Source organism: Eimeria acervulina, genomic scaffold (genome assembly GCF_000499425.1).
Source record: "Eimeria acervulina Houghton genomic scaffold, Eah_scaff38, whole genome shotgun sequence".
In the NCBI taxonomy this organism is placed as follows: Eukaryota; Apicomplexa; class Conoidasida; order Eucoccidiorida; family Eimeriidae; genus Eimeria; species Eimeria acervulina.
The window spans coordinates 43,760-57,486 of record NW_013549847.1 but is presented as its reverse complement, the minus strand read 5'-3'; the positions used below and the strand labels follow the sequence as shown (position 1 = coordinate 57,486).

Genomic DNA, 13,727 nt, shown 5'->3' with positions numbered 1-13,727 from the left:
GGTTTAGGGTTTAGGGTTTAGGGCTTCGAGGTGCGCTGAGGGACTGCTGAGTGCCCTGCAGCAAGCGGCAGCCGCTGCCGGAGCAGCAGCAGCAGCATCAGCAGCAGCAGCTGCTGCTGCGGCTGCGTCGGTCGCTGCAGCAGGAGCAGAGCAGCAGCAGTAGCAGCAATAGCTGCGACATCAGCAGCAGCATTCGTTGCAGCGTGAGCAGCAGCTGCAGCTGTGACTTCGGCAGCTGCAGATCAGCAGCAGCAACAGCAGCGGCAACAGCAGCAGCAGCAGCAGCAGCAGCTCCTGCTGCTGCAGCATGCTGGGTTTGGCGCGTTTGCGTTTTTGTTTTTTCTTGGATTTGCTTCTGTTTTATATTTCTGTTGCTCTTCTGCTCTGCTGCTGCTGCTCTGCTGCTGCTGCTCTGCTGCTGCTGTTGCTCTGCTGCTGCCGCTCTTGCTGGATCTGCTGCTGTCTATACGCCGGAACACTACAAATAAAAGCCTTATACAGCAAACACTTTGCTGCCACAGCTTGACAGGTTCCTGCTGCTGCTGTCGCTGCTGCTGCTGTCGTTGCTGCTGCTACTGTTGCTGCTGCTGCGGCTGCTGCCGCGTGCGCTGTTCAGGGCAAGCAGCTGCAGCAACAGCAGCAGCAACAGCAGCAGCAGCAGCAACCGCAGCGCTAGTAGTAGCAGCGGCAACAGCAACAGCAGCAGCCGCAGCAACAGCAGCAGCAGTAGCAGCTGCTGCTGCAGCTCAGGGCTCTTCCGGTTGCAGCAGCAGAAATTAAAAATGATATATAGTAATTTTTTTATGAATAGCAATAATAATATTGTTGTTAATAAACATTTTAGTAATAATAATATTATTAATAAAAATAATATAATTATTATTAATACAAAATAATAATAACAGAGGCAACAATTTCTGCAGTAGTAGGAAAAATAATAATGATGGGTATTTAAAATATTATTAATATTCTTATTATTATATATTTATTATTATTATTATTATTATTATTATTATTATTATTATTATTATTATTATTATTATTATTATTAGCAGCTGCCGCCGCTGTGTCGCTCTGCTGCTGCTGCTGTTAATGCTGCTGCTGCTGCTGCAGTTATAGGCTGATGAGTTGACACAACACCATTAGCAGCAGCAGCAGGATCAATAATAGCAGCAGCAGCAGCTGATGCTGCAGAAGGAACAGCAACAGCGGCTCCAACAGTCTCCGTGGCGGCACAACGGCAGCAGCAACCGCAGCAGCAGCAACCGCAGCAGCAGCCGCAGCAGCAACCGCTGCAGCAGCAACAACCGCAGCATCAGCAGCAAACGCAGCAACAGCGGAAACTACAGAAGCAGCAGCAACCACAGAAGCAGCAGCAGCCACAGCAGCAACAACTACCGAAGCAGCAGCAAAAGTGACCGCAGCAGCAGCAGCAACAGCGACCGCAGCAGCAGCAGCAACTGCAGAAGCAGCAGCAGCAAACATTAAAAGCAGGAGGAACAGATCTAACAACAAGAAGAGACGAGGCTGCTAATCAGCAGCAACTGCTGCCGACTGCGGAAGAACCTGCTGCTGCTGCTGCTGCTGCTGCTGTCTCGTCCCTAGTCATAGGAACGGCAGCCAAGATAGAGGCAGCAGCAGCAGCAGGAGCAGCAGCCGCTTGAGCTGTCTCGTCCGCTGAAATACTGCATTTAATACATTTTATATCTGCTCTTAGGGTTTTATTTGCCTTTTCTGTAGCCTTAGCACCACAGGAAGCAGCAGCAGCTGCAGCAGCAGCTCTGGCGCTGCGCTGCTGCAGCAGCAGCGCTCGTATCGGCCGTGCAGCAGCAGCAGCAGGAACGGCAACAGCAGCAGCAGCAGCACGAAATACAGTTGCAACAACAACAGTTGCGGCAGCTGCTGTACGTACACCCCGAAACAACTCCTGCTGCTGCAGCGTTTTCTACTCTAGGGGACTCCACAGTCGGCAGCAGCGACGACGACAGCAGCAGCAGCAGCAGCAGCGGCAGCAGCTGCTGCTGCCCCTCAGTGTTTTTCCTTCTCCACAAACTTGAGTTATGCACATGGGCTGCAGAAGCATAAATAACAACAACAGCAGCAGCAACAGCAGCAGCAACAGCAGCAGCAGCAGCAGCAGCAGCAGCACGATCCTGTCTGCACGGCCACTGCAGCGGTCGCCGCCCCCCTGCAGCAGCACTGCTGCAGCAGAAGCAGCAGCAGCTGCTGAAATAAATAAAACGGCCGTCATACTGAGAAAGAGCTAAAAGGACGACTGCAGCAGCGGCAGCAACGGCAGCAGCAGCAGTAACAGCAGCAACAGCAGCAGCGCCAGCCGTCGGCTGCGCTGGAAACATCTATGCGGCGATGCTGCAAGCAGCACCGCCGAACAAAAGGCTGCTGCGGCTAATGATGAGGCAGCAGCAGCAGCAGCTGGACCTTCTGCACTGAAAGTGCACCCGGCGCAGACATAGTGCTGCTGCTGCAGCAGCTGCGGCAGCAGCTGCAGCAGCTGCAGCAGCTGCAGCAGCAGCAGAAGCAGCCAACCCGTTCACAGCAGCAGCAACAACAACAACAACAGCCATTGCAGCGATGAGCCCCTTGTTTAGAGAAGAACCCTGCAGCACTCCAGGCAGCTGCTGCTGCAGCTGCTGCAGCAGCAGCGCCCCCCGCTACTGGCTAGACAGCGGCGGCAGCAGCAGCAGCAGCCGACGCAGTTGCAGCTGCGGTCGCTGCAACAGAGATGGAAGAGCAGGTTATTGTAGCAGGGGGCGCAGCAGCAGCAGTATGCAAGACCAACGCAGCAGCAGAAGTCGGAGCGGAAGCAGCAGCAACAGCAGCAGCAGCAACAGCAGCAGCAACAGCAGCAGCAGCATCCCCATGACTCATTGGACTGCTAACCGAAGCAGCCAAGGCAGGGAGGCAGCAGACTGCAGCGGCAGCAGCAGCAGCAGCACTACCGATGCAAGCAGCAAGCTAGTCAGCAGTAGTGGCAGGCGCAGCAGCTCCACAAGCAGCAGCAGTAGCAGCAGAAGTAGCAGCAGCAGCAGAAGCAGCAGCCACACTAGCAAAAGCAGCAACGAATGCTGCTTCAGCAACAGTAGCCGTTGGAGCAGCAGCAGGAACAAGAACCACCGGGGCAGCCGCAACCACAGCAGCAGCAGCAGCAGCAGCAGCAGCCACAGGAGCAGCAGTAACAGCAGCCGTAGCAGCAGCAGCAGCAGTAGATGCAGCACCCGCAGCAACAGCAGCACCAGGAGCACTAGCAACAGCCTGAGCAGCAGCAGCAGCAGCAGCAGCAGCAGCAGCAGGGGTGATTTGCCTGAGGTGGTGCTGCTGCTAGCTTCTCAGTATTTTACTGTGAGCGATTTATGCAGCTGCTGTTTGGTTTGTCGGCGTTGGTTTGTGCTGCTAGCGCAGCAGCAGCAGCAGCAATGGCGTTTGCTGCTGCTGCAGCAATACGGAGTGAAGTATGAAAATTATTTTAAGTACAGAAGGGGCTGGAGCTGGCGGCTGACACTGGCGAAGGCAGCAACCTTCGTTAGAAACATCAAACAGGTAATCAAGCTTCTGCTGCTGCTGCTGCTGCTTCTGCTGCTGCTGCTGCTGCTGACAATGCTGCTGCGGACAATGCTGCTGCTGACAATGCTGCTGCAGACAATGCTGCTGCAGACAATGCTGCTGCTGCTGAGGATGCTGCCGCTGCTAACAATGCTGCTGCTGACAATGCTGCTGCTGCTGATAATGTTGATAATGCCGACACTGCTGCTGCTGCTGCTGCTACTGCTACTGCTACTGCTGACAACGATGCTGTTGCTGTTGCTGCTACTACTGCTGCACCTGGTGCCGGTGTCGCTGCTGCTACTCTTGAGAATGTTGCTGCTGCTGTGTCTACCTCTGCTATGTTTATTCTTTCGGTGCTGCTGCTGCTGCTGCTGCTGCTGCAGGCGAAGTACCGGCACACTTCTTATAAAGAGTTGCTTCGCCCTGCGCTGCCTCGAGCGCGTGTGCGTAGTCTCGCTTTGTGCTGCTGCTGCTGCTGCTTCCTCTGGGAAGATGGGGTGTATATACACCTCATCCACCTGGAGCAGCAAAAAGAAGTCTGGAAGGCAGCAACAGACACACCAGTAGATCACCTCCTCCCCTGCAGCAGCAGCAGCAGCAGCAGCAGCAGGATCTGCAGCAGCAGCAGCAGCAGCAGGAATGAAGAGGAAGAAGAGGTTCGGGTTTGTTTGGTGGCGACAGCAACAAAGGCTGTCTTTCTGAAGCAAGGAGTTTTGCGTGGGTTTAATTTAGTAGATGGGCGTCTTGCTGCTGCAGCTTTGCTGCCAGCAGCAGCAGCAGCAGCAGCAGCAGCAAATCGACCTGAGTTCCCTTTAGATGTATCTCTAAGAAACCTGCAGCTAACTGTCTTGGCTGGCAATACACTGCATGTATTTCATTCGCATACACTGCAGCTTCTCTACACCGTCTTACATCACCAAGGCCCTGCTGCTGCTCCTGCTGCTGCTCCTGTTGCTGCTCCTGCTGCAGCGGCTGCTGCGCCGTACGCTGCTGATCATCCTGCCCCTTTTGCTGCTGCTGCTGGTGCGCCTCCTTATGCTGCTCCTCCTGCTGCTGCTGCAGCAGCGGTGGCACATACACGCATGCAACCCAACGCAGCAGCAGCAGCAGCAGCAGCGAGTGCAGCAGCAGCAGCGGCAGCAGGAGACGACACAGCGCAGGATCTCGACTTCCTCTGGGCCGGATATGTTGATGCACACCCAAATTACAGCAGCAGCAGCAGCAGCAGCAGCAGCAGACTCCGCGCACCGCAGCTGCCAGCGGAGGCCCCCGTCTCGCTGCTGCTCCAGGAAGCACGCGAGATGCAACAGGAGCAGCAGCAGCAGCAGCAGCAGCAAGACTGCCACCCACCTCCTTTCTGTTGCGGCCTTCAGAGAGCAAGTTTGTTTGGTGCTGCAGTGCAGCAGCAGCAGCAGCAAATACGCCGCAGCAAACACCTCGTCACTTGGCTGAGAAGAAGCTGCAGCACTATCAAGATCTGGGCTGTAGCAGATGGTTAGGCTGCTGCTGCTGCTGCTGCTGCCCTTGCTGCTGCTCTTGCTGCTGCTCTTGCCTTTTCGCCTGCTGCTGCTCTTGCCGCTGCTGCTGCTGCTTCTGCTGCTGGAGTTCCTTTTGTGGGCTGTGCTTCGGATGCTGCTGCTGCTGCTGCTGCTGTTGCAGGTTCGCTGTGTCATAGTCTGCCTGCCCCTTCTTCCGGCGCCTCGTTTTTGCGTCTGCGGCAGCTGCCGCACCCACGGAGCCAGCAGCAGCAGCAGCAGCAGCAGCACTATCTGCTGGCTGCTTTAGATAACGAAGGGCTGCTGACTCTGTATGACAGCAGCAGCAGCTTCTCGAGTGTATGTACACTCAGCTGCAGCGGGGGAGGGGGCCCTATAACAAGACACAGCTTCTCCGCACATCATTTAATTGTACTGCAGCAAATGCAAACTGAGCACTTGCTGCTGCTGCTGCACCAACGCATGCTGCAGCAGCAGCTGCAGCAGCAGCAGCTGCAGCAGCAGCAGCACCAGCAACTGCAGCTGCAGCAGCAGCAGCAGGAAGGTGAAAATGATGCCAATGCAGTAAACTTTGTTGCAGCCGCCTTGTCTTCGTTCAATACCGCTCTTGCTGCTGCTGCACTGCCGCTACTGCGGCGCGACGACAGCAGCAGCAGCAGCAGCGGCAGCAGAAGAAGCAGCAGGACAAGCGGAGATCTTATGCGGGATCACTCGCAGGAGCAGCTGCTGCTGCAGCAGCAGCAGGCGCTGCGCTTGCTGCAGCAGCTGCAGCAGCATGGAGATCTGCGGCTGCTACAAAGCACAGGACTCCTCAGCGTAGTGAAAGTTTGGTCGCTTGACCAAGTAAACCCTAAACCCTAAACCCTAAACCCTAAACCCTAAACCCTTAACTCTAAACCCTAAACCCTTAAAACGCTAAACGCTAAACCCCTAAAACGCTAAAACCTAAGCTCTAAACCCCGAAAACGCTAAACCTTAAACCTTAAACCCTTAAAACGCAAACCCTAAGCCCTAAACCCTAGATCCTAAACCCTAAACCCTTAAAACGCTAAACCATTAGAGCACTGGATCACTAGAGTCACGCTTCGCTAGGCTCCGTTAGCTTATTTGATATGCTGCTCTGCCTCTGCTGCTGCTGCTGCTGCTGCTGCTGCAGCTGCACCGCGTCGCCTTCTCGGCGCTGAGGCAAGGCCTGAAGCAGCAGCAGCGGGAGTCGCAGCAGCCGCAGCTGCAGCAGCAACCGCAGCAGCAATTGCAGCAGCAACAGCAGCAGCAGCGGGAGCTCCCCGCGCTTCTCTTCGCAGGGACTCCCAGACAGGGAGAGCAGCAGCAACAGCAGCAGCAACAGCAGCAGCAACTGCAGCAACACCAGCAAGACAATAAAGTAAGCAAGCTCAGTAATCCTTGCGATTCAGTCTGCTGTTTGACAGACAGCAGGAGCAGCAACAGCAGCAGCAGCAGCAATAGCAGCAACAGCAACGGCAGCAGCATGTGCTGCTGCTGTAGCCCTTGCCGAAGCAAACTCAGGTCCTGCTGCTGCTGTACATGCGGTGGTAGTAGCAATCAGCGCTGCTGCCCTCGCCCAGCAGCATCAGCAGCTGCGGCTGCTGCTGTTGCTGCAGTTGCTGCTGCTGCTCCGGAAAGGGAACTAGTTCAGTTCAAGAGCCGCAGCAGCTGCAGCAGCAACGTCGGCTGCAACAGCAGCAGCAGCAATAGCTGCTACGGCAGCAACAGCAGTGGCAACAACAGCCGCAGCAGCAACTGCAGCAGCACCAGCAACAGCAGCAGCAGCAGCAATCCTTGCAAGAGCAGCTGCAGCAGCCCTACAGCAGGTATTTGTCTCGAGGGAGGTGTGGGTGGTTGCAGCAGCAGCAACGCCAGCAGCAGCAACTTCAGCAGCAGCAGCAGCAGCAGCAGCAGCACCTGCATCGGCAACAGCCGAGTGAACATTAGGAAGAGGGGCAGGCACAGCAGCAGCAACAGCAGCAGCAGCAGCAGTGGCAAGAGGCCAGCTTACCGCTGTGGGTCTTGCTTCTACAGGCAGCAACACCAGCAGCAGCAGCAGCAGCAGCAGCAGCAACAGCAGCACAGTATTCGAGGTCCTATATTTGCCTGTACAGCAGCAGCACGCTCCAACTCAATCGCAGAAAGTGCAGCAGCAGCAGAAGCAGCAGCACCGAGAGCAGAAGCGGAAGGAAGAGCCTCAGCTTTATTTGAAGAGGCAGTAAAGATGACTGTGAATGCTCCTCCTGCAGCAGCAGCAGCAGCAGCAGCAGCAGCAGAGGAAAGCTGCTGCTGCTGCGTGGCTGTCGATCCCTTCGATCCTGAGCCGCAGGTGCCCCTCAGGTTTGGCAGCCGCTGCTGCTGCTGCTGCTGCTGCTGCGCCAGTGAAGCGCGAGCAGCAGCAGCAGGGAAGCAGGAACAGCAGCAGAAGCGGCAACAGCAGCAGCGGGCGCCCGAGCAGCAGCATCACGAGCAGCAGCAGAAGCAGCAGAAACAGCAGCAGCAGCAGCAGCAGCAGCAGCAGCACTGGGCTCTGTTTTATCTAGAACGTCTGCAGCGACGCCTGCAGCAGCAGCAGCAGCAGTATCAGCAGCAGCAGCAGCAGCAGCTCAGGCTGCTGCAGCAACTGGAAGCAGCTGAAGCGTCTTCCGTTTTGGGCTCCGAGTTGTTGGCTGATTGGTAAGCAAACTAGGGTTTAGGGTTTAGGGTTTAGGGTTTAGGTGTATAAGCACCCCAGTTGCCCCTTATATGATAATATATATTATATTATATTATATTATATTATGTTATATTATATTATATTATATTATATTATATTATATTATATTCTATTCTATTCTATTATATTATGTTATTGAAGGCCTCTGTCTTTAGCGTCTGCCTGTTGTTTGCGTTTTAATTTATTCCTCTCTATTTATTTATCTATTTGTTTGTTTATTTATATTTTATTGGTTTGTCTATTATTGTTTATTTTATTTCATCTCTTTTTTTTTGCTTTTATATAATATGGGTTTTCTCGCATTTGTTTGTTTGTTTATTTGTTTGTTTGTTTATTTTGTTTTGTTTAGGGAAGTGTTTGATGTTCTTCCACCAATTCTCTTGCAGCAAAGCAGCAGCAGCAGCAGCAGCAGCAGCAGCAGGGGCAGGAGCAGCAGCAGCAGGAGGTGCAGCATGCGCCGCCGCAGCAGCAGCGAAAGCCGCCGCCGCCAAAGTAGCAGCAGCAGCCGTAGCCGCAGCAGCAGCAGCAACAGCAATAGCAGCAGCAGCAGCACAATGAGCACAACTAGCTACAGCAGCAGACCCAGCAGCAGCAGCAGCAGCAGCAACAACAGCAGCAGGCCCAGCAACAGGACCAGGACGAGCAGCAGGAGCAGGACAAGCAGCAGGCCCAACAGCAGCAGCAGCAGCAGCAGTAGCAACAGCAGGAGCAGCAGAAGCAGCAGGAGGAGGTTAATGATAGGCGGTGGCTTGCTGCTCCCATCCCGATGCTTCTCGCTGCGCAGTAGAGCAGATGCTTGGGCTTTATTAGACTGGAAGGCTATTGCTGCTGAAGCAAACGGCACTCTGCATGTAATTGATTTCTGCTGCATCAGCAACAAAACCGAAGAAAATCAGCTGTATATACACCCCGATACGGGAGTCTCCAGAATGCCAAACAAATAAACACAACTATCCTTTTTTTTTAATTATAGAAACATATATATATATATATATATTTATATATTTATTTATATTTAAACCTTTATATATATATATATATGTATAAGCATTAATAATCATGGTTAATAATTAAGAAGAATATACAATTGAATACTATTTTAAACGATAATACAAAATAGTAAATAATTATAATTAATAATAATAATTGAAGCGTATTCACGTATTTATATAGTATCTACATTTAAATATAATTAAACATATAAAAATAATGAGTGTAGCTCCTTTAATAAATTAAAATAATAATTTGTTGGCGCCCAAAGGCAGTAAAAAGAAAAAAAGAAAATGAGAGAATAAACAACGCCGAACAAAGCAGAAGACAAACCCAGCAACAAACGCAATATATATATGTATATACATACATATACATATATATATACATATATATACATATATATGCATATATACATATGTATATATAGAAAACAAACCGCAGCAGCACCAGCAGCTGCTGTTGCTGCTGCTGCTGGTGGTGCTGCAGCAGCAGCAAACACAACAACAGCTTGCTGCTGTTGTTGTGCGTTTGCTGCTGAAGCAAAAACCCGTAAACAGCGTTTACTGCAGCAGCATCAAATAGGATAGCTGCTGCTGCTGCCGCAGCAGCAAATACACAAGGACCTGCTGAAGCAGCAGCAACAAGCTGCTGCATCAACAGCTCCAGCAGCAGCAACAAGGAGCTGCTGCTGCTGCTGCTGCATGCAGGAAGGAAAGGTGGATGAAGTGGTGTTTGAATAAATGCTTTTAATTGTTATAAACTGTTTTGCTGCTGCTGCTGCTGCTGCTGCTGCTTGAGCTGCTGTTTTAATCGCTATCCGAGCTGCTGGAACTTGAGTCAGTATCACTATCACTACTGCTGCTGCTGCTGCTGCTTGAGCTGCTGCTGCTGCTGCTGCTTGAGCTGCTGCTACTGCTACTGCTGCTGCTGCTGCTGCTAGAAGGCTGTCTAAGCTGCTGCTGCTGCTGCTGCAGATGCGCTTGGTGCTGCAGGCCTGCGAGTATTTGGCGTTGATTATCAGTCAAACCACCCAACCCAATAGCAGTAAAAAAATTAATGCAGAACCGCAGACTTCGCGGGTTGTCTTCAGGAAACAAACCCTGAAAAGAAACAGCATTGAAATAAATAAATAAATAAATTATAATTAATAATATTAAACTAAATTAATAAAATTATAAAATAAACACAAATTATTAAAATACACGTAAATCAAATCCAATACATTTATATCCTAAAAGGAAATAAAATTAAATAAATTTAATAAAATAAAAATAAATATAGATATAAAATAAAGATAATTGAGATGCAGACAAATTAAACCCTTTATACATTCTTTCATTCATTTAAATTCAAACAAAATTAAACAAATTAATCTAATAAAATAAACTAAACAAAATAAATTAAATGAACTAAAAGAAAAACAAAGTGGATATAAAAGTACGAGGGAAAAGAAAAAAGATATTTAAAAAATTAAAGAAGAACATAGAACAAAATAAACAAAAAATAAAACAAAAACGAAGAAAGAGGTAAGACTAACAAACATAAAGAGCAAGAAAGAGATGTAAATAAATAAATAACTAAATAAAACAAATACGCATAAAAAGAAACAAGCACGAAAACAGAAGAAGAGAAAGAAATAACATTCCTTTGTTATTCATAACTATTATTATTACTCTTAATATTATAATTTATTAATATTATTAAATTATTATAAATAGAACAATAATAATTATAAATAATAATTATAATAGCGTTTAAATACCTTTACATAAGGTTTGAGGTCTGGATGCATTAATCTTTCATAGAGTGTCTTCAAGCCCATTGTCTCTGCTGTATCTTGCAACAAAACTTTCAAAAATATTCTTCCTGAAGAAGTAGTCTTCTCTTCAGTTAATTCAAATACCTCTAATACACTCCAAGGCACTGCATCTGCAGCAATAACATTATAAAATAATATATATATATACATATATATAGATAGATGTATATAGTCATATTACATCAATTTATATATTTAGTTATATATATATATGTATATATACATAGATATATTATATGTTGTATACTTAAATATATATATATATATATATTTATGTATTTATTTGTTTGGTTCACAACGAGAGAAATGAATAAAATAGTGATGGACGCGCAATGCGATAATAGAATGCGATTTTATATTTATATATATTGAATAAACTCTCACATATGCATGCATACATAAATATATAATTTAAATACATCTCTATATATATCTGAACCTAAATTTACATATATACGTATATATATATATATATACAGGTTTATTTACATGACGCACATGTCTACGTATATATTTGTAAAGATGTACCCATGCCCATACATATAAATGTATATATATATATATATAACAAACAAACAAAGCGATCAAAACAATTAGATTAAATTAAAAAACAAATGAAGTACCTGAGGTCAGCAGATGAGCGAAGAATTTCGCAGTGTTTCGCAGTTTTGCGGTTTCAAGACGATGAGCCTAAAAAATAAATAAATTAAAAATTAATTAAATAAACTAAATAAATAAATAAATAAATAAATAAAATCAAATAAATAAATAAATAAATAAACATACAGCCTTACAAAGACTCACTAGAGTATATTACCTCTTACATGCCTCTACAAAACATTCACAACATGCAGGTCTAAGCTTAGCCAATCTAATGAACAAATAAATAAATAAATAAATAAATAATATATATATAAATATATAACCTTATAAAGACTTACTAGAGTATATTGTCTCTTAAATGCCTCTACAAAACATTCACAATATGCAGGTTTAAGCTTAGCAAGTCGCTCTGCTTGCAAAGCGAAGAAACGCTGAAAAGTCCGCTCCATAGCGCAGCAGTCTATTAACATCACCGCTACTTCCATCTCTAAGTCTTCCTGAATAAACGAACAAACAAACAACTAATTAATTAATTAATTAATTAACTAATTAATTAATAATAAATAAATAGAGGCATTATACAGACGGTACTACATCTCTAGGTCTTCCTGAATAAACAAATAAATAAGTAGATAAATCGATGAGCAAATAAATAAAAAAATTAATTAATTAATTAGTTTATTAACTGAGCAATTCATAATAAATAAACTAACGATATATGAATAAATGCATAATAGAGACGGTATACACCATAAATACATAAATATTTATTATATATAACATATGCATATAAAATAAATATATATCTTATATAATATTTATTAGATATATCTGTATATTCATTTTAAATATCTTATGTACGCATTCATCAGCATTTAACGAAGACTTAACAAACCCCTTAACGAAGACTATAACCATATATATTACATATACACATATATACATATGTAAATATATTTTATAATATATATTATATATACCTGTATATTCATTTTTAATATCTTGTGAACGCATTCATCAGCATTTAACGAAGACATAATACACAAATAAATTGTCTTGCGTAGATTAACGATGTCTTGCTCAGTCATATCTTTTATTTCAACTTGTTTCTTTCCTTCACCCTACAAACAAGCAAATAATAAACAAACAAATAAATAAATAGATAAATAAATAAAGTAATTAACTAATTAAGTAAACAGAAATAACACAAAAAACGCACAGACAAGCAAAATAGTAAACGAAGAAATAAGAAAAGAACAAACAAACAACAGCAGCAAACGCCTCCGTATCAAACAAACAAAACAACACAAATAATATTAAAAAGAATTAAAACAAAAACAAAACAATAATAATAATAATAATAACAATGGGTAATTATACCTCCCTAGAAAACAGTAATTATATAAGAAATGTAATAATAAAATAAAAGTATAGAGATTATTTGTATTATGAAAATATATTTATAATCATTATTATAAACATAATAATAATTATAAATGTAGATTTTGTGTTATTATGAATTTAATTCGTTGTTTGATATAACAAAAATAAAATACATAAAGAACAATTATATGAAGGCAGTAAACTGCACAATTCGACTAACACAGATAATACAACTAAGACAAATAAATAATAAGTAAGTAAATAAACAAATTAAATAAATAAATATGAATAAGAGAAAACAAATAAATAAATATGAATGCAGGAAGGTAAATAAATAGACAAATAGATAAAATATGAATAAAGAAAAATAAATAAATGTTTTTTCATTACCTCTTGTGCTTCTTCTGTCTCTTCTTCCGATGATGTCTCTGCCTCAGAGTCGACTGAAGATGCATCTGAATCTGCAGACAATTAAAAAATAAAATATAAATAATAATTTGTTTCATTATGTTTCGTAAAATAAAAGCAAACAAAAAGAAAAGGCGTTAAAAGATAATAATAACCACAATATATATATATATATATATATATGTATATATATATATATATATATTTTAATAATAATAATATATAATGATAATAAAAATAATAATGCGGAGAAGACATGTGGATTGTCTTTTAGTATAAACAAAGAAATCATGAAGATAAAGAAATATAATCAACCAATTTATCTAATCTATTTATTTACTCACTACTTACGTTAAAATTATGTTTATTTATTTATTTATTTACTTCTTTTATTTATTTATTTATTTATTTAGTTTAATTAATTTATTTTGTTTATTTTTACCTGTGGAATCTTCGCCGAGAATTTCTTTCGACAGCGCCGACCATTTTTTTTCGTCTTCTTCATATTCCTGAATAAAAATTAAAACATATTTAAATTATTTAAATGCATATATATACATATATATATTTATATATTAGATACTTCATTTATTTAAATTAAATAAACACAATATTCATATAGCTAATTATTTATTTATTTATACATTTATCCATATATATATATATATATATATCTATAGAAACACCGCTGGAGAAAGCAGAGTCTAACGAATCAACAAACAAACAAACAAACAAACAA

General features: G+C 44.1%; 2 protein-coding genes across 2 annotated transcripts in view; one reads left to right on the top strand and one right to left on the bottom strand.

Moving 5' to 3' along the window:
* Positions 1-2,880: 2,880 nt before the first annotated feature.
* Positions 2,881-8,340, top strand: EAH_00008080 (F-box domain containing protein, putative; the record flags this gene model as incomplete). Its single annotated transcript, XM_013395709.1, has 5 exons — positions 2,881-3,558; positions 3,948-5,058; positions 5,224-5,903; positions 6,217-7,742; positions 8,169-8,340. The coding sequence occupies 5 exons, from the start codon at positions 2,881-2,883 to the stop codon at positions 8,338-8,340; spliced, it is 4,167 nt and encodes a 1,388-aa protein (XP_013251163.1).
* Positions 8,341-9,581: 1,241 nt separating this feature from the next.
* The window catches only part of EAH_00008070 (cell cycle control protein, putative), a gene marked incomplete at both ends in the record, with an annotated part of 8,912 nt that continues 4,766 nt past the window's right edge, over positions 9,582-13,727 (bottom strand). The window contains 5 exons of the mRNA XM_013395708.1: positions 9,582-9,875; positions 11,536-11,694; positions 12,178-12,318; positions 12,971-13,041; positions 13,431-13,497. Of these exons, the coding sequence (XP_013251162.1) occupies positions 9,582-9,875; positions 11,536-11,694; positions 12,178-12,318; positions 12,971-13,041; positions 13,431-13,497 (732 nt within the window). The remainder of the gene's footprint in view (positions 9,876-11,535; positions 11,695-12,177; positions 12,319-12,970; positions 13,042-13,430; positions 13,498-13,727) is intronic.